Here is a 20,124-nt window from a genome sequence, read left to right as displayed (position 1 = left end):
AGGTGAGCCCCTAAATGGCCGGGAGTGAACATCCTTTACCAGATAAGGAACCAGAACCTTTAGATGGAATGTGCCTGCAGTTAAACAACTATTTGCCTCCCCCACATCCTCGATGTGTAGGGGAGGAACAGAAAAATCTCTAAACATACAGTTTAAGGACAAGGTTTACAAATTTAATTACAACAACAACAAATATTATCAAAATCAACCTAACACCGTCTTAATTGGTCCATAACACCAACATTTTTATATGCGTTGTTGGGCAGGTGATATATTGAAAGAAATTGGAGCGATGCTGAAATATGTTATCGTGTATGCCCCACAAGTTGGATGCTCATTTAAAGACAAATTCTGGAATAATGGGATCAAGTTCAAATGGTGGTCGTTGGAGCAGACATCTATAGACATGTAGATGAAGGGGACACAGGATTTTGAGGACTTGTTGTGTAGGTATGCTGTTCAGGAGAGAACATTGGCTCTCAGTGCAGATGTAATTGTGTTTTTCCCCCAGTTTTATAGCATTTATAGCATTGTAGCATGCTATCAAAAACTTTCTATCAGATACAGTTTATCAAGAAAACTCTTGTTTCTTTTCTCTGATCACAACTGTGAATGTGAGTAAAACTGTAAAGATAAATCTCTGCAGAGTTTAATTCAACACCTCAAATGCAGTGTCAGCTCAGTGACTGCCACCACAGAGTGACAGAAGTGGCTGAATTATGTATTTATTTGTATTCTGCAAAAGTCTGCAAGTCTCATCTCCGATGCCACCAGTTCCCACAAAATGGTCTTTTAAACAATTTTTTATTTTGCACTTTATCAGGAAAAATAAGGTGTCTTTGGTTCACTGTACAATAATATTTACAATATCTACAGGGAGAAAACTGACAAAGAGACAAGAAGCACAGGAAGCAACGACAATGACGTATGTGCCTTGTAATACATTACACATCCAAACATTGGACTCGTGGGATTTTCTTTGGGACATTGTAGGAAAAAAACTGCCTTAAAGATGTTTACATTGTGCCTGTTTTTTCTTTTAAGCTTTTGCTACCAAATTCTTACTAGATCCCAACATACCATACCCCATCCTTCACTTATTTTGCTACTGTTAGTATTTGCGAAATGTTACAGCTTAACCACAAAATACTGTTATCATTCAGATTTTAGGATTATCCAAAGTGGCTTTAACAAGCATGCAAAAATTTCTTGCAACATGCCAGCAAAGAATGTCTAGTTCAGTGTCTCACTCTGTGCACGAGGCACACACATTTCCTCTTGTACATTTGGCTTGAAAAAGGTGTTAGTTAAAGTGTTCTATGTAATACAGAGAGAGGTGAAAATAGGAGCAAGCAGCAATGTTTGTTGCATGGCCATTTCTGCTGCACTAATGATGACTATTCCTTCCCAATCAAAACAACATTTCAAGTGCATTACACAGTAATAAATGACACAAAATGTCCTGAGAATCCAAAAGTCATTCACACAAAGACATTTTTTTAAAAACTGAAAGGCTAGTTGAGGGTGACTACACCCACCTAAATGCAAGGCACTCCAAGTTGTGTCACAGGAAGTGCACGTTTAATGTACTCAGCAGTCTGACCTATCGACCTACGTTGCTGATTATCGACAAGTCTCCAAGAAGAAGACAATGTGAAGATGATTGTGTTTTGGATTGCACTGAATCTTCTTCATCGAGGATGTAAGTGCTTTTTTATTCAGTCTTAAATGCTCATAGTCAAGACATGCATGTCAGCTGAGTCATATTGGATCATACATTGTTACTCAATGTGCTTTAATGTGTTATGTCAGATGCACTGGTTTCACAAATTACTGTTCAAGCTGGAGAACCTGCAACCTTCATCTGTAGTCTACCTCACACAGAGGTCCTCCCTCGACAAGTCCACTGGTATAAACAGAGTGCCGGGGATACACTGAAAGTAATTGTGACAGTGCGGAAATCTAAACCACCTGAGTATGCACAAGATTTTCCTAAATCCAGATGGGAGACCATTTTGGGGACAATTCAAGAAGATGAGGGAATGTATCACTGTGGCGTCTCCGAGTGGCTTGCAGACATTATATGGACTGGGATGCATTTATTAATAAAAGGTAATGACAAAATCAGTACATTTCAAAATATCTCATTTTTAATATTTTTTTTATTTTGTTTCATTTCTTTTTATGGTGTTTTTTTTAATTGCTGAGGCTTTCACCAGAATCTAACTTTATGTGTTTTAAATGCACATTTGTTATTATTTTGGCAGTGTTATTAGTAGTAGAGTATTAATTTAAAATTATTTTAAAAAAATAGTGTGCTTCTAATCTAATATACACAATTCCTAAATTAAAAATTTATAACAAAGCTTGTATAACTTTAAAAAAACCTTTATGTCCAACAGGAAAAAATCAGAGCATTTCCAACTCTTCTGTTGCTCAGAGTTCGACAGTATCATCTGGAACTAAGCCAGACATCCATGGTAACGCAATCATCGGTCTATCAATTAAAACATTTTGATATACTCTAACTGTCAGATCTTTTATTCATATTGTTCCAGGAAGCAGCATATGGTCACACAGATCCGGGGCAGTTATTTTTATGCTGTGTGCTGTCTTGGCTATAAGCCTGATTGTTATAGCTATCCTTATTGCTGCAATGAAGAAAGATGACACGCAATATTGCAAAGGTAATAGCAGCTATTCAGAAAACAGCATTATATTTGAATTGCTGCATTCATAGTTCTTGTTTTTTTTTCATATTCCATAATGTAGGTGTTGTTCCCCTGCGAAAAAACACTGGTATCCAGAAAACTCAACAGGTAAAGTAGTAAACGACTGAATTAACCTCATCAGAATGAAATGTTACTTTTGACATTTTGTTTTTTCCCCTTAGAAAGCAGAGGATGTGTGGTTTTACTCTGCTGCAGTCTTTGCCATGATGGGAACTGACAGAGGTGGGACAACAGATGCAGCTGAGAGGGAGAGACTCCACACTGCTGTCAAGGCCTTTGGGCTGGATTAATGAGCCTTTTGGATCCACTGAATAATTTAGGTGTTTCTTTTATGTCACAGTAGAGTACACCTAATATTAGGTATATTAGATACCATTGTAAGCTTAAAAATGTTGTACTTTCACAAAAGCAAAAGGCTGAGTTATACAATACTATGTAAAGAAAACTACTGTTGTCAAACGTAAAGACCTAAGTGGGGATGCACTTGTAGTGAAGTGGAGGAACACATTTTCAAAGACGTTTTCTTGTAACATCATAATATGTAAATAAATAAAACACTTTCTAGTACCAAACTGTGGCTTTTGGTGTGATTTGTAGCACTTTTATTTCACTATAAGAAGGTACTTAGGTTTCCTCTTAAAGCACTATTAGAGCACAACTAAAACTACAACACCAGTATTCACTGTGGTGAGTACTGTGGTCTGCCAAGCAGGTAGTCAGGACAACATTTAAAGAACAATTAAACTGAAGCACACATGATGTTCAATGTGAGCAGCACATGTTTACTGTGGTTATACGAATGACGAACTTACAAATGCAGTGCACTAAAAAATATTTGCTTCTGTCCTTATTTTTTTGTTTTGTTCTCTTCTCTTTATTTCTTTTCTTTCTCAAAATAGTGATCCAACCTGTTTGGGTTTTTTTTGTTTCGACAATGATTTACCTTGCAAATACTTCATATAACTAATATTTTAATATTTGATGACTTAAAAAATGATTAAAAACAGTTAGACAATCTGTCTGTGGTTTTACTGATGGAGAGCACCAGGTTGAACAGATGATGGGTAGGATGGGATGAGTCCTTTAAGATCTTTGTGACTTCCTCAAGGCAGTGGGAAGTGAACATAAAACGCTTTAAGTCACGTCTCTTTAAGTCTCAGACAGAGTAGAAATGTGCTATAAAATAATCAATCCATCTACCTTAGCATCTCTGATGACCCTCTTCAAACCAGACCTGACAACACTATATTGTTGTATGCCATCAGATCTGAAAACCATGTTAAGGGCCTTAAGCAGGACTCGGACATCTTTCATTATCCACAGCTTGTTGTTAGAGAAGGGAAATATGTTTTGTGGTAGTGATCGTGTCGATACAACTTCTTATAATAGAGGAGTACAGTGTAAGTGTAGATGTCATCATCCTTAAAACTAGACCAGTCAGTTCAATCAAAGCAGCCCCAAAGCTGTTCAGATGTTCTCTTGGGCCTCACTAGAACTCTAGCAGTTGGTTTCACCATGTTAATGATGTTGCTTGCTAATAGCATTTAGCAGGTGGCTAAAGTATTACAGTAGTAATCATTACCCCTGAGTTCTCCAGGTAGATAAAAGGGGCGACACGTAACAGTCAAATACTTCAAGTCCAGGGAGCACTGAGTGTTGGTAATCTTAGTGTGTGTGCACCTTCTGTTGTTTGTATACACACACAGTCCTCTCCCGCTGGCCTTACCGGAGTCACTTGCTCTGGTAGCCTGGTATGTTGTGTGACCTGTTAGCTGCACAGCTTCCTAAGCTACATAATCAATTAAGCCACTAATCAATGGATTAAACAGGACAGGAAAAAGAGTTGTTTTATTCAGTATTGCTCTAATATTTGCTTTATATCTATTAGTAAGAAGCAGTATCGATGTTTTAGACCCATTTCCCCCCCACACGCTGAAAAAAAGGAGAAAAAATTGTGAACTTACTCTCACCACTTTCTGCCATTAGACCACAAAACCGTTTTTTTTTTTTCAAGATTAATATTTTGGTGACAAATTCTGAGAAACTCTTCTCTTGCTTTATTTTCCTTTATTGTCCTAAACACTTTGCTTTTCACATTTCGTTACTAAAGTCAGTTACTTCTAGTCCAACCTCATTTCTCACAATTTTCATGTCTTGTCTGTTTGGGCGTAGACCTGGCAGTACAAACAAAGTATACACCCAAGATGAAGTCATCGAGTCCCAGCAATATTTAAGCTTACTAAATAGCATTCATGCCTTATATGTGTTACAACTAGGGATGGGTACCGGTATCCGGTGCCATGATGGCACCGGTTCTGACATAAACGGTAGTAACCAGACCAAACAGCAGCGCACATTTTGGTGCTTTATTTAGGTGTTTTTTTTTACCTGAGATGTGATACACTTTGGATTCCAGCCAATCATTTTACGTTTCCGAGGATAGTAGGCGGGTCCAGGTACGTATGTTCTTTTAGAGCAGAGCTACAGATTAAAAATGCCCAAGGCGAAGCGGTCAAAAGTCTGGATGTACTTCACAGCAAAAGATGCAAACTCAGCAGCCTGCAACAAGTGCTTTAAGCTGATACTGTCAAAGGAGGTAACACCTCAAATCTGATGAAAGCAGCAGCCGTTCTTCTCTGCGTGAGTAGTTTAATGTTGTTCGTGTATAATTTACGTTGAGTAGGCTAACCACGTTATTAAATTAATGCATGTAAGGTGAACTAGCAAACACCATCATAGCTACATGCGGCTGTCTTCTTGTTTGATGGCAGATACTCCCTTCACCCTGGACAAAAAGGCTAAAATGACCAAAGAAGAAGTGGAAAACAGCTAAACACGAGAGGTTTTTGGACAAAGTTTGTGTTTTTTCCATTGTTTAAGCACTGCTTCCAGCCAAGAGTGATACCATATATGCCCCATAGCTGCAGAAAAGGCTAACATTGTTATCTTTTTACAAAAAAACCAGCTGAACATGAGAGGTTTTTGGACAAAGTTTGTGTTCTCCATTCTTTAAGCACCGGTTTGAGCACCGTTTAAGCACCGGCACCGTTTCAAAAGTACCGGTTTGGCACCGGTATCGGATAAAACCTAAACGATACCCATCCCTAGTTACAACCTTTATGATCCAATTTGAATTGGGTCATAAAGGTTCCCATGTGTCAGATTTTTCTCTTGCACTTTTTAGTGTGATGGTTAGTTCTCCACTTTCTACGCTCTCTGGTAAAAAGCTCGCCTGTCTTCATTCCACTCCTCTAAGAACCCACCAACCAGCACAGCTTTCTCTCTTCCTTACACAGCTCTGTTGTTATACAAAGTCTGCCAGAATTACTTTGCAGTACAACTGTTGTTGTTTATGTGAGTGAGTACATTTTTAGCTTAAATCGTGTAGTTTAAGATCAGCATTATTCTGATTCTTCCTCTGTGATTATGTGCGATTTTGTTTTTCTTTTCACACGATATACTTTGATATCTGTTAAGAAAATAGACTAATTCTGGTTTTTACAGGTGCAAAACCACTTTTAAAGGCAACATTCGGTCAGCCTGATCTATACTTCTTGCAAGGAAAAATTTATTTTGTGCCCCTTCATATGTATAGTGTTCCTCTAAGATGCACAATGTAATACGTTTCTTGCAGTAAAGTACATATCGCAAACAGCAGTAGTTCTTTTAAGTTGAAAGACTGGAATTCAGAATAGAACTCATACACAAACCGGCCTTCCAACGAAAAAAACAAACAGTAATTAATGTGGACAGCTGCAATGAGAGATGAATGACAGCCTTGTTTCATTAAGCCAAGGACAGGAAGTGTGCTTTGAATCTGATAACCAATCAGATGCATTTTACACCAACGGTATGGCCATCCCACCTCCTTCACTCACTAAAATATGAATAACATCCTTAACAAAAGACACTGTCAAGATGATCACGGTATGGATTACACTGATTTTTCTTCATCGAGGATGTAAGTGCTTTTTTAAATTATTCTCTCTAATAATTGTCTTCGCTTGTACACGCTAACCAATAGAGGACTATTAGAATAAACAATCTGTGAGATGACTTTTACATGTACATAATGCTTTTTAATGTTTTTTTAATTTTATTTATTTTACCTCAGATTCTCTGGTTCCAGTGAAAACAGTTCAACTTGGTGAACCAGTGACCTTAACATGTGCTTTGCCCAAAGGGCTCCAGAGTGGAGAAGTCCACTGGTACAAGCAGAATCACGGGGATACCCTAAAGTTAATTATGACATCGTTTAAATCTGCACCAGCGCAATATGGTCCTGCATTTTCTAAATCAAGATTTGAGGAACATAATGATAACAATTTCAGCAATGTGACTATTTTGAAGACCGTCCAAGAGGACGAGGGAATCTATCACTGTGGGCTCACAGAGTGGATTAGGACTAACTGGAGTGGCACATATTTGTTTGTAAAAGGTAAGTGTACATCCTTAATATAAGCTTTAAAAAAGCTCTTTTGCCTCTCTGTCTCCTTTTTTCGACCTGGACACATTTTGTTACATCCCCCTCATCCCCTGAACCTTTTTAGGGGAACGTAACACTCATTTACAATATTTTTCAGCTACTATGACAGCACAATGTCTTTGCATTTTTATTACACAGGAAACAATCAGAAAGCATCAGTAGTTGTTCAACAGCTGACAGGATCAAATCCAATCCATCCAGGAGACACAGTGACTTTCCAGTGTTCAGTCTCTCACTCTGTCAACAAGACGTGTCCAGGAGGTCTCAGAGTTCTTTGGTTCAGAGACAGATCTCATGAATCTCATCCAGTCATTTACACTGATGGAAATACACATGATGAATGTGAGAAAAGATCAGACACTCAGAAAAGATGCATTTATCGCTTCTCTAAGCACGTCAGCTCCTCTGATGGAGGGACTTACTACTGTGCTGTGGCCACATGTGGAGAGATATTATTTGGAAATGGAACTAAACTGGATATTCACGGTACCTGTACCACTCATCTTTTAATTTGAAAATTAGACTATTTAAGTTTAAAATTTGTAAATTTCAGCTGAATTTAGCAGCATTTTGGTGTAAAACAAGTATTTTCTATTTCACATCAATCTCATTAGGAGATGACATTAAACTTATTTAATTTTGCATCCACTCTAAAGGGAAAATTGTATCATTCTGCTTTCCATTACTTCAAAAAGGGAAAAAAATTATAAACTAACAAACACATGTTTTGTTTTTTTCTTTGTCGTTCCAGGAGACTACTCATGGTCAAAGAGCGCCAGCACAGTTATTTTTCTACTGTGTGCTTTACTGGCGATATGTCTGATTGTTATAGCTGTCCTTATTTGCACATCAAAGAAAAACAGCATGGATAACTGTGAAGGTAATTAAAGTTAATCATAGCAATCTCATCAATGTATTTAAGTAAAATGTTTTTAATTTGAATTCATTGTTATCTGTATTATTCTGCAATTAAGTTGCTGTTCTGCAGGAAAACTTTAGTGATCAGAGAAGACAACAGGTAAAGTACTTAAAAATAGGGCTGTCCTAATTTAAAAAACCTAATTGTGTTTAGGTTTTAACATTTCCCATATTTTTCTTTGATTGATTTTCCTAGAATAAGGACACATGGATGTTTTCTGCTGCTGTCTTTACCCTGATGAAAGCTGAGAGAGGTGCATTAAAAGATGGAAAAATGTCGAAAAGGCAGCGACTCTACATGGCTTGTAAGGCTTTGGGGCTGGATTAGTGAATTAGCTAGCCTATTGAGTATCTCCCGGTATGCAATAATCGAGCTGATGTTTGCTTTTTAATAATGGGCTTCTTATCTCTTTTAGTATTCAATACAGTATATGTTATATCAGCATGCTTATTTGTATTTAGATTGAATTATCTGCACACACTGCATTGATGCATGAATGCTGTTGCATGAACTGTGTGCAAAAGTCAAAAGCAGAAATGTAATTTCAGTTCTGTAATGTATCAACTGTGCTAAAATTCTGCAACATGAATAAATATAATGCTTAAAAGAGAAATTTGTTTGTGAAATTATTCTATAAATAGGCTTTAATAGATGACCACCCTGGATAGGTTGTCAGTCTATCACATGGCTAACATGCATACTATGCTAGAAATAGTGTGCTATTAATAGGGAATTTAATGATAATGTGTTGATAAAATTAAAAGTAGTGATTTGTATTAGCTTTACTACTTTTAGTCAAAGATCTAACCTTTAGAGAAGTTTGACAAAGTTGTGTTTTGCCTTGCTAAGAAGGGAAAATACAAAAATAAATGCAATTTTTTCCACTTTAGTTTGTTCACAAAACAGGATTTCACATGTAATTCCCATCCATAGTTTTGTACAGACTAGAGACACAGCTTTCATCATTCCACATAATTCCTGTACCTGCAAGTGTAAATTAATTTTGTCTCACATCATCATCATCATCATCATCATCATCATCATCATCACCTTTATTTATAAAGCACTTTAAAAGAGCCACAGCTGACACAAAGTTATGTACATTTAAGCTACATAATAAAATTACATAAGATATAAATAAAAGCCAAATAAAAGAAAAATATATAAAATATAAGCTTATAAGGCATTTAAATAATTAATATAATTACAAGAGAAACTAAGTCTCACTGAGGTCAAAAGCCAACGAATAAAAACTAGTTTTAAGACGTGTTTTAAAAGTGGACAGTGAAGGCGCCTCTCTAACGTGCAAGGACAGGTTATTCCATAATTTAGGAGCCACGATAGAAAAGGCCCTGTCCCCTCGGAGCTTCCTCCTGGATCTTGGTACTTCCAGGAGCAGCTGGTCAGCTGACCTAAGAGACCGACAGGGTGAGCAGTGACATTTTGAACCAGCAGCAGACGTGAGAGCAGCGACTGACTGGCCCACACATAAAGTGCGTTACAGTAGTCCAGACGGGAAGAAATAAAAGCATGGATCACTTTTTGAAGGTGCTGGTTAGAAAGAAAAGACTTCACTTTTGCCAGTCACCTTAAAGGTTAAAAACTGGACTTCACCACTGCTCTAACTTGTCTGTCCAACTTAAAACCAAGGTCAGTAATAACAGGTTTAAAATAAACTTCCAAGGGTCCCAAATCAACAGAGGACGACTCACCGGGACAACTGGGTCCAAACACAACACCTCTGTTTTCTTTTCATTAAAATTTAAAAAGTTTAAAGCCAACCACACTTTAATGTCATTTTCTCTAAAACCTTGGAAAGTAAAGGAAGCTTGGAAACAGGCCTATAATTAGCTAATAGACATGTGGACAAGTGAATGCTTTTCAGTCTTCCAGCAGAAGTGACACATTTTGCAGACTTTCATTTCATGCGTCTTGTTTCAGGGTTCATTAGAAAAATGTATGCTGATTCATCCTCTTTTATCAAATTATTAGCAGTAAGCAAAACGGGTAAGAATTCACTTTTCTATCTTGTAAATTACATTTCAGTCAAAAGCAACATTGCCACCAAGGTCAAAATCAAAGGGAATCATTGAGAGATCTCTGCAGTATGAATCTGGGCCGCAAAAATAAGAAATGAGATATTGTTCTGAGCCAATAACAACATCTAGATCTGCAGGCACAACATCTAGAGAACTACATTCTTCAGTTAACATCAGTGACCATCATTTAATAATAAGAAAGAGACCTGGAAAATATTGAGTCTATGTAGGGCTCCAAGGTGGGGAAAAAAAGTGCTAATCAAAAAGAACACAAAGGCTGATCTCACATTTTACCAGAAAACATCTCGATTATCCCCATGACTTTCTGGAACAGTTCAAGTATCAACGGTTCATGAGATTTCCCATCATAGCATTTTTACTAAAATCTCCAGTGTGTGGTTGGTTAATGATTTGCACTTTACCTTCTCTTTGTTGATAGTTCTCTCTGTAACTACAAACAAACACAAAAAACATGAAAGTGTGAAACGGTCAGCTCATGAGGGAGAAAAAGGTGTGAGGATGCGTCTAACCTTTTCACACCTATTGCTTTTTGATAAAACAGTGGTAGCTGTTACTTGATATTACAGAAAGAGAGAGAAAAGGAAGAGAGAGGAAGTATAAGAGGAAGAAAGGCCTCTTTGTACATGCTTGGTTGAAAGCAAAATCATAGCAATGCTAAAGTTTCCATGTATCACAATTGTGATTGTTTTTCATAAAGTGAAATAAAACAATCAACCAAGAAAACCCCAGTATAATTGATAGAGTTAATGCCCATTTCACATAACCAGTATGATGACTGAAAATTATATTCCACATTCTCAAGAAACAAGCAGATGTATCCCAATTCAGCGTCTGCAGCCTTAAAGGCCGCATTTTAAGGCCGATTACGTCACAGCGACGCGACGAAGGCTGTCCCAATTCGAAGGCTGCCTCAAATGCGTCCTTCATTTCCCTGAATTTCAAGGACGTGGCGGTGTAGACTTCATGGCCCAACATATCCCAGAATGCATAGGGTGGTGATGGGTGTGGATAATTTTACCGAAAAAAAACGGCGGATGAGGGGCGCCCGAAGAGTAAACTTTAAGTAAGTACTGAATATTATGTCACTTATTTATGTGCAAATGTTTAATAACGAAGAACATGAAAACATTCCTGTTGGCCACATGTCGGCAAAGTCATGTGACATTAGTGACGTTTGTACTAACTTGGTTTTAAAGCCTTTACTTTAAAATATACGCCGTTCAATAGCTGAGCTTAATCTTACAGAGAATGATCAAAGCTCATGTAGAAACAAACCTTTGTTTACAGTTTCTGACTCTCCGCCAAGCTTCTCTCCCTCATGTCACTGTTTAGTCCTGTGTTTAGCAATTAAGCTTGTGAAAACCTATATTGCTGTTTCCTCTGTTTTGAATCTGTTCTTGGGTTGACGTCTATGTACTGACAGAGATGGAGGTCAGCACAGGGTGCAAAGCCACCAGTGAAAGTCCACACAGCTGATGAGCTTCTGATGAGCGAGTGGGGTGCAGATCCAAGAATTATTAAAATGGACAGAATGGTCTGGCAGAGAATCACTGGCACAGCTGGTCCTTAAGGTAGCAGTCTCAACATGGATAATAACTTGCAGGTGTGGGAGAGAATAAACTTGGAAGAGCAGCTCTACCATAAGGTGGAGTCAGAGAAGAAGCCGCTGAGAAACCATTTCAAATGATCATTAGCAGATAATTGACTTATTTGAAGTGTTTCAGTCTGGTTAAAGAATTCAACATAGCACAGAAACGGTCATGGTAGATTGCCACTACCTAAACCTGGTTCTGACAGAGGTTTGTTCCTGTTAAAACTTAGTTTATCCTTCTCACCAACTCAAAGTGGTTAATTATAGGGGGTCATTTGTTGAGCTTTTCCTCCAAATACTGTAGGTTCTGTAACCTACAGCATGACGTGCCTTGAGGCACGACATAAGCAGAATGAAGTACATATGAAAAAACAAAGCTACCAGTGTTCAAGTCAAAAGACCAGAAGACCAATCAGTCAGAACACAACTTGTACACAAAAACATTCAAAACAACCATCAAACGAAAAAAGTAAACAACTTGGATAACTGTGATGAAAGCTAAAAGACAAGTGATGTTTTACAAAATGAAGGATCGGACTAATGTGACAGGAAGACGACTTCTGAAATGACCTGTTTGATAACCAATCAGCAGCATTTTACAGGTTAGTCTAAAACAATCCCTCCTCCTCTTCTAGCTGAAATATGAAGAACGCTTCTAGCAAAAGACATTGCCAAGATGATCATGGTATGGATTACACTGAGTTTTCTTCATCGAGGGTGTAAGTGGTTTTTCATTATTCTCTATAATAATTTTCTTAACTTTTATAGAGAATTTAAGCGCTTTTTTATTTTCACTAATAATTTTCTTTGTTGAAACTCTACATACTAAAATTACAATTAATACAATTATCATTTAAATGTTTCTTTTTTTTCTTGTAACACTTTTTCTATTTGTTTTTCTTTTTCTTCAGATTCTCTGGTCCCAGTAAAAACCGTTCAGCTCGGTGAAGCAGCAACATTAACATGTGCTTTGCCCATTAAAGAATTCGGCAGTATAACAGTCCACTGGTACAAGCAGAGTGCTGGAGATGGTCTTAAATTAATTGTGACATTGTCAAAATCAGCACCACCTGAATATAGTCCTGAATTTTCTAGAAAGAGATTTAATGTGGAAAATGCTAATAATGTTTGCAACCTGACCGTTCTGAAGACAGTCCAAGAGGATGAGGGAATCTATCACTGTGGAATAGCTGAGTGGATGTATCCCATTCAGTGGAGTGAGACGTATTTGTCAGTAAAAGGTAAGACTGAGCTACTTTTACAAACTTTAAAGTTTCTACTATAAGCTTTAAAGCATCTCTGTATCTTTTGTAATACACAGGAAATACTCAGATGACATCAAACTATACTGTTGTTCAGTGGCCTCCAGTATTAGACCCACTCCATCCAGGAGAATCAGTGACTCTGCAATGTTCGATCATCTCTGTCTTTGACAAAGCAACATGTTCAGAAGATCTTAGTGTCTTTTGGTTCAGAGCCGGATCAAATAAATCTCATCCAAACATCATCTATACTCATGGAAATACACATGATGAATGTGAGAATCGATCTGAGACTCAGAAGAGATGTGTTTATCGCTTCTCTAAGAACGTCAGCTCCTCTGATGCTGGGACTTACTACTGTGCTGTGGCCACATGTGGGGAGATATTATTTGGAAATGGAACTGAAGTGAATATTCAAGGTAGGTGTACCATGATCTGTTCATTTGAATATTTAAAAATGTAAGTGTATAGACCATAATTAGTATTTGGGTGTAAAATTTCACATTTATAGGAATCTAATCAGTAGGTTGACTTTTACTCATCTGTTACTGTATTTCTTCTTTTGTTATTGTTCCAGGAGACTGTACGTGGTCACAGGGTGCCAGTACAGTTATTCTTCTGCTGTGTGCTGTCTTGACTATATGTCTGATTGTTATAGCTGTCCTGATTTGCATGTCAAAGAAAAACAGCAGGGATAATTGTGAAGGTAATATAAGCTAATCATAGCTATCCCATCAAATTTAAACAAAAAGTTATAGCTGTCCTCATCAAGAAAAACATTAGTGATCATTTCTCAGGCAATTAAAGTTTACCACAGTGTTTTAGCTAAAAATAATTAAAGTAAAAAGTTTTGCATTTCTATTAATATTTATCGATATATTCCATAAACAAGGTGCTGTTCCACAGAAAAGATTCAGCGCTCAGAAAAATCAACAGGTAAAGCTTGGGTTATCTCTGTAAAATAATCAAAATGTATTGGTGTTTAGCATTCAATATTGCAAATATTTTTATTTATCTTTTTCCCAGAATAAGGACACGTGGTTGTTTTCTGCTGCTGTCTTTACCATGATGAAAGCTAACAGAGGTGCATTAAAAGGTGCAAAAGCAGTGAAGATGCAGAAGATCAACATGACTTGCAAGACTTTAGGGATGGATCACTGAATTAGCAAACCTGTTTAGCATCACTTGGTATGTGATCACCTAGTTGATGTTGGCTTATCTTTAATGCCTATAAGCTGTACTCAGTATTGTATACTGAATGAATCTCATTCTTCCATTCAGCCAGAATATACAACATTCTTGTCTAATCTGGCCATGAGTGGTATTTGTTGTTCTCTCATCTCATGCCATCTCCTTTCAGCCTGCTGTAAAGGAAAAAAATCCTCCAAATACTTCAAAAAACTAATTAAAACAATACATGTGATGAGATGCCCAGCTACGTAATATACATAGTTTCCAGTGCTCCCCTTTCCCACATTTCTTAATTTTTTTACAACAAAGTTACAAATTTTATTTGATTTAAATAAAATAAATGAATATTTCTATTCTATTTTTGTGGTCATGGTTATTATGCTGAGTAAATGCAACTTTATATCCCACCTGCAGTTTTTCTACACGTAAAGGCACTTTATCCAGAGTAACCGTATATCAGAGACGTTTACAGATTTCAACATTAGAAACGATCAGTGGTTTTAAGAACCTTACATTACAATCTGTATCAAGACAAAAAACTGCAGCAGTGAGCTTATTGTATGATTTATTGTACAAATCTGGACCAGTCTTTATCATACAGAATTTATTCATATTGTAAAAATGTCTCCACTTATGTAAATAAAAAAACATTTGCCAAACTCTTGTCCAAAACAAATGTCTGTTGTTTTGCACCTTTTTAAAGTCAAAGGCAAAAGACATCCTGTAATTGAGTTGGTTGGTGTGAATGTGGACGTGTAGCGCTCTGTCGCCTCGCCTCTGTCAGTGTACCCCATGGCAGCTGTGGCTACAATGTAGCTGCCATCACCAGTGTGTGAATGGGTGAATGACTGAATGTAGTGTAAAGCGCTTTGGGGTCCTTAGGGACTGAGTAAAGCGCTATACAAATGCAGGCCATTTACCATTTACCATGACTGATTGGTGATCTGTCCAAGATGTGCTCTTCCTCTCACCTTATGACAGCTGAAATAACCTCCATCCCCCATGTGACCCTAAGCATAAGCATAAGCATATGGATATATACATGGAACTTAAGAAGACGTTCTCTCCCACTTGAGCTGATCTGAGTCTTTAGATAATAAAAAAGTATTTGCATTGGGGAATGGTCTCCAAATATTAAACTTTTGTTAGCAAAAGTTAAAAAGGTCAGAGCATCTGGCTTCTGCCCTTGGCTTATACAGAGCGTTGCTGGTGGTCTTTAACATCAGTGTACACATAGTCTTGCAGTGACTCTCTCCTCTTCTTCCCTCTTTTTACACTTGTTGCAGAGAAATGCACCGATGAATAGTTCATAGGCTGAAATGACACATATTTCAGATTTCATGGGTGGAGAATCAGGATGAATTTAAATGAGATTACTGAGATTAGAATTATTAATAAGTTACATATTTAATTTAAGACTTTGCTGTTTACCTTGTAACTTTATTCCAGTTTATTATATAATGATATTGGAACACATTTAACAAAATGGCAAAACAAGATTATAATATATAACTTATATGCTGTGAGTATGATATTATGCATGTCCTCTCCACAAGACATACTGCAGCATGTCCAAAGGTATATTTACCAAAACTGCTCGATCCACATTTGACACGTCCTGTCCAAAATGACTGGAGGCATGCATTTCCCCTATAAAGAGAAAAGGTAAAGGAGTTTTGAATTTTTGAGTTTACATATGAGGAATATGGTTACAGCTGTCATGACACTGTTTTATTAAGGGCCACTTATAAACAGACAGAATGCATCTAGTGGTTGGGACCTGGATGTCACTGTCTGCAGGGCAGACCGAGTGGAGTGAGTGAGGTGAATCCAGGAGCAGACACAGGCAAGGAGATGGAAGTGAACTTTATACAAAAGGCGAGCCATTATTATGGCTGATACAAGGTGGCGTGACAAAACAGCAAGGACAGTGGCTAAACTCAACTATAAACAACAATGACTATGACTGTGACGACTGTGACAACATGGTGGCAGGTAACACAGACGATGCAACCCTGAAGACAGGAAGACGGAGGACTTAAATACACACGGGGCAATCAGGTGATTAGGGTTGCACCCTGTCTCCTGTCCTGTTTGTGACATTTTACTGACAGGCTTTTAGAAGGCAATAAAGTTCTTTTGGCTTAACTGGAATGATGTATTCAGCGTGTAATGAAACACACGTGAAATGTACTGTTTCTAAGTCCTTTGTGGATTCCTTACTTAGGGTTAGGAGAAATTTGCTGACCCAAGTTGGCAAGGTAACTTGCTAAGAATCTTTTCTATAACTGTTGGGAAGGTGGAGCAGTCCATATATATATATATATATATATATATATATATATATATATATATATATATATGTATATATGGGGGTGTGTGTGTATTTTGTGTGTGTGTGTATGTATTAACCTACCTCTGCAGTGCTCCTTTGTTGTGCTGCTTTGTTTTATGTAGAAAATAAGAAAGGCAATCACAGAAACACAGCAGGCCAGCAGTATTCCAAGAGCAAGGACAACAGGTTCTAATTCAGGTCCTGATTTTTATGGAAATTTATCATATTTATTTTATACAGACTATTGGGAGTTATGCTCGTGTATTCGAAATCAGCCTATAAGATATTGATACAAATATTGATTTACTGATGAAATGAGTAAAACAATTTTCAAAAAAAAAAGCAAGCTAGTTTCTGATTTAAATACCAATGTTCACTACATACGTGTCTCTACTTGAGTTCCATTACCAAACAGGATCTTTCCACGTGTGACCACAGCACAATAGTAAGTCCCAGCATCAGAGGAGTTCTGTATCGTTTTGGACAGGCTGAAGACACAACTTCTCTTCACATCTTCAGTTCTGCTGTTCCTGTGAGTGTTAATGATGTTTAAATCAAATCCTTCTGGTCCAGCTCTCAACCAGTACACTGTGTGTTCATCTGAACACTGGACAGCAGTTTCTTTGTTCTTCGAGAGAAGCGAACAATTTAGTGTCACTGAGTGTCCCAGAAGAACCGATGCCCTCTGTGGACTTTGTTTCACGTAGACACATTTCTGGTTACTGTGATCTGTGAATCAGACAAATTCATAACATAAACTATTTTTAGTTAATTAAAAATTGAAGGTGATCAGTGAGACTGACATATTTTACCATTCACAAACAAGAATGTTCCTCCACTGAATTTAGGAGAATAATTTGTTCCAGTGTGACAGAAATATGTTGCTTCATCCTCTTTACTGACATTTCTGACAGTTAGAAAATACTGAGATGCCTTTTTTATAACTGTGAAACGAGAATCTTTGAATTCCTCAGAAATAGTGCTTTGGCCACGGATGACTTTGGCAACAGTTTGGACCATATGTCCAAGAGGCTGTTTATGCCAGTAGAAATATTTCATTTCCACCCCAGAGACATTACACACTAAAGTAACATTGTCACCAGGTTCAACAGCAGTCAAAGAAATCGGTGGAAGAAGGTCAGCAGCCAGAATCAGGGCTGTGAAACAAAGGAAAATAAGAAAAGTTTCAACATTACAGGACAATATCAATGGAATTACCTGTAGAAACATTAGTACACAACTATGGCTAAGATATATTGGAGTTTTCAGACACCGCACATTACAAACAGAAGATTTGCATCATGTCTTTCACACTGAAAAAGAACTGCACTTACCTGGTGTAAAAAGCAGAATGAAAACAGTCAGTTGTAAGGTCATTGTACTGCAGCTTCGCGCTAATGTTCTCTCCTTGCCCAAATAGTCACACGATGAGGAGTGTTTCTAAAGCACAAACAGGTCATTGGCGGAAATGTCAGAAATTGCCTTCTGCCTATTTAGTAAAAATACACATAGGTGTGTGTTAGAAGTTATCACTTCCTTTATTCTGGCTACTTAAAGAATGGCAGAGTTATTTTTTTCTCACAGTTTGCCCCACTAAGCGTTTCAACCCTCCTCGTCATTTAGAAGAATGCAGATTTTTGGTACTTCTGCATTTACTTTTCACACACAGACACTATACAGTCCATGTGCCAAAATCTAATACATTAGTTTAGAAAGAATTACCGTGTGAGAAATTGTTCCCTTTATTTCAAAGATTAAAAATGATTTCAAATTAGATATCTCATTTAATACTTACAGAAAAAAAAGAGGATTTCTCGAGCACTGTGAGCTACTTTGCATTTGTTCACTTGTGAGGTTGAAGAAAAGTGTCGAAGCTTCAGGGGATAATAAGAGGAAATGTATCCAAAACCACACATTCTCATCTCACACTTTCAAAAGGTGTATAGGCCACATATGTAAGTTTGTAAGTCTGAGTTCAGTCCTGTCTCTGTGTCAAGTTTATATGTGGGAGTCTGTGGGCTCAAATTGTGGTCATAAATATTTTGTACTTGTAAATCACAACTAGTTGTGAGTTGAGAGTTTTGTAACCTTGCACACCAAAATATCTGAAAATCATCTGTTTGTGTATTTGTAGAAGAAAAATAGTGTGTGTGTGTGTGTGTGTGTGTGTGTGTGTGTGTGTGTGTGTGTGTGTGTGTGTGTGTGTGTGTGTGTGTGTGTGTGTGTGTGTAAAAAATGATTTGTGTTTGTAAAACATATTTACAAATTATTTTTGTTAAGATCTGCTTACAGATACAAAGCAAAAAACTACCTATAAAACTCTGGACTCAAGTTCCCTGCTTATGGGTGAGTTTCAACTTGCAAGTATGAATTTTGACCCGGTTTTTCTTCCTTTCAGCTGATTGGTCAGTGTCATGTCAATCACAAATTTAACAACCCAATCAGACAACAGGTGGGTTTGGCTGTCGGTGGGGTTCTTTACTGAGCTTCAGGTCCTGGTAGGGTAACACAGTTTGAAGTTGGAGGATCTCTACATGAGATATGACATGAGTAAGGTTTGAAAGGATAAAGTTGTCCTATACAAATGGTCAGAAATACCATTATTAATTTAGTATTACTTTAACACAAAGTCAGGGCAGACCTAGGACCATTGCTGTGAGTCACACTGCGCAGCATAAAGGCCCTTTCACATCAGACGTGGCATGTGCTGTGCTCACCGCTAACTAAGAGTGAAGGATCCAAAATTTGTTGTGCTGCCTGCTGAGCTCTGCTTGTATGTTGTTGTTTTGCAGCCGCTCTACGTGAACTAGATGCGCCTGCTCCTTGTCGTTTTAAAAACATGTATCTCTCTGACTTTATATCCTCTACAAGTGTTTGTGTGGTATTATGTTCAAATGTTTAATAAAAACATGTATCGCACAGAATGTTTTCCTTTGTGGATCAGACTTAGCTTGCTTGCTTATGTAATATTGTAGTCAAATGGTGTCTTGGTTTTTTTTTCTGAAAACAAGGCTAACACCATCATAAATACTGAACTGAAAACAAAACTGAATGGAAAAAATGCTAAAGTTGTATACAGACAGTGTTTAACTTTTGAAGAATCAATGAGTACATGTTTTTAAAAGAAGCAAACCGTCAGTTAGTTAAAATCCTGAATACTCTAATACAGCGGTCCCCAACCCCCGGGCCTCGGACCGGTACCGGTCCGTGAGTCGTTTGGTACCGGGCCGCGAGAGTTGAGGCTCAGGTGTGAAATGTATGGTTTTCAGGGTTTTTATCGGTTTTCAGCGTTATTTTGTTTGTTTTTATCATTTACTGGGTCTTTTCACGCGTGTTATGAATAAATTTTCTTTTTTTCGGTACCGGTACTAGTTTTATTTTGTTGTATTTATCCGCGACACCTTAAAGGCCGGTCCGTGAAAATATTGTCGGGCATAAACCGGTGCGTGGCGCAAAAAAGGTTGGGGACCGCTGCTCTAATACGTACATAAATCCCGGGACAAGGCATGAAACACTGTGACATTATTTATTTAACAGAGGCATACCCC

General features: G+C 37.6%; 3 protein-coding genes across 4 annotated transcripts; all 3 read left to right on the top strand.

Annotated features, from left to right (window-relative positions):
• Positions 1-1,633: 1,633 nt before the first annotated feature.
• On the top strand, positions 1,634-3,304 carry LOC113028708 (uncharacterized). The gene is made up of 6 exons (XM_026179093.1): positions 1,634-1,702; positions 1,813-2,112; positions 2,403-2,480; positions 2,559-2,687; positions 2,773-2,819; positions 2,894-3,304. Exons 1-6 carry the CDS (start codon positions 1,660-1,662, stop codon positions 3,020-3,022), a joined length of 726 nt encoding a protein of 241 aa, XP_026034878.1. The 5' UTR covers positions 1,634-1,659; the 3' UTR covers positions 3,023-3,304.
• A 3,320-nt stretch (positions 3,305-6,624) lies between these two features.
• Positions 6,625-8,596, top strand: LOC113028701 (uncharacterized). 2 transcript variants are annotated; one of them, XM_026179089.1, is made up of 6 exons: positions 6,625-6,693; positions 6,847-7,170; positions 7,357-7,704; positions 7,970-8,098; positions 8,193-8,236; positions 8,333-8,596. In XM_026179089.1, the coding sequence occupies exons 1-6, from the start codon at positions 6,651-6,653 to the stop codon at positions 8,462-8,464; spliced, it is 1,020 nt and encodes a 339-aa protein (XP_026034874.1). In that variant the 5' UTR covers positions 6,625-6,650; the 3' UTR covers positions 8,465-8,596. The 2 variants fall into 2 exon arrangements, with proteins under 2 accessions (XP_026034874.1, XP_026034870.1); XM_026179085.1 differs by lacking the exon at positions 8,193-8,236 and having other exon boundaries at positions 6,649-6,693; positions 8,333-8,390.
• A 3,868-nt stretch (positions 8,597-12,464) lies between these two features.
• On the top strand, positions 12,465-14,211 carry LOC113009514 (uncharacterized). The gene is made up of 6 exons (XM_026147832.1): positions 12,465-12,507; positions 12,700-13,029; positions 13,110-13,469; positions 13,628-13,756; positions 13,943-13,986; positions 14,077-14,211. The coding sequence occupies exons 1-6, from the start codon at positions 12,465-12,467 to the stop codon at positions 14,209-14,211; spliced, it is 1,041 nt and encodes a 346-aa protein (XP_026003617.1).
• The last annotated feature ends 5,913 nt before the right edge of the window (positions 14,212-20,124 follow it).

This window comes from Astatotilapia calliptera, chromosome 2, assembly GCF_900246225.1.
Source record: "Astatotilapia calliptera chromosome 2, fAstCal1.2, whole genome shotgun sequence".
Taxonomy (NCBI): domain Eukaryota; kingdom Metazoa; phylum Chordata; class Actinopteri; order Cichliformes; family Cichlidae; genus Astatotilapia; species Astatotilapia calliptera.
This window is presented reverse-complemented; position numbering and strand designations above follow the sequence as displayed.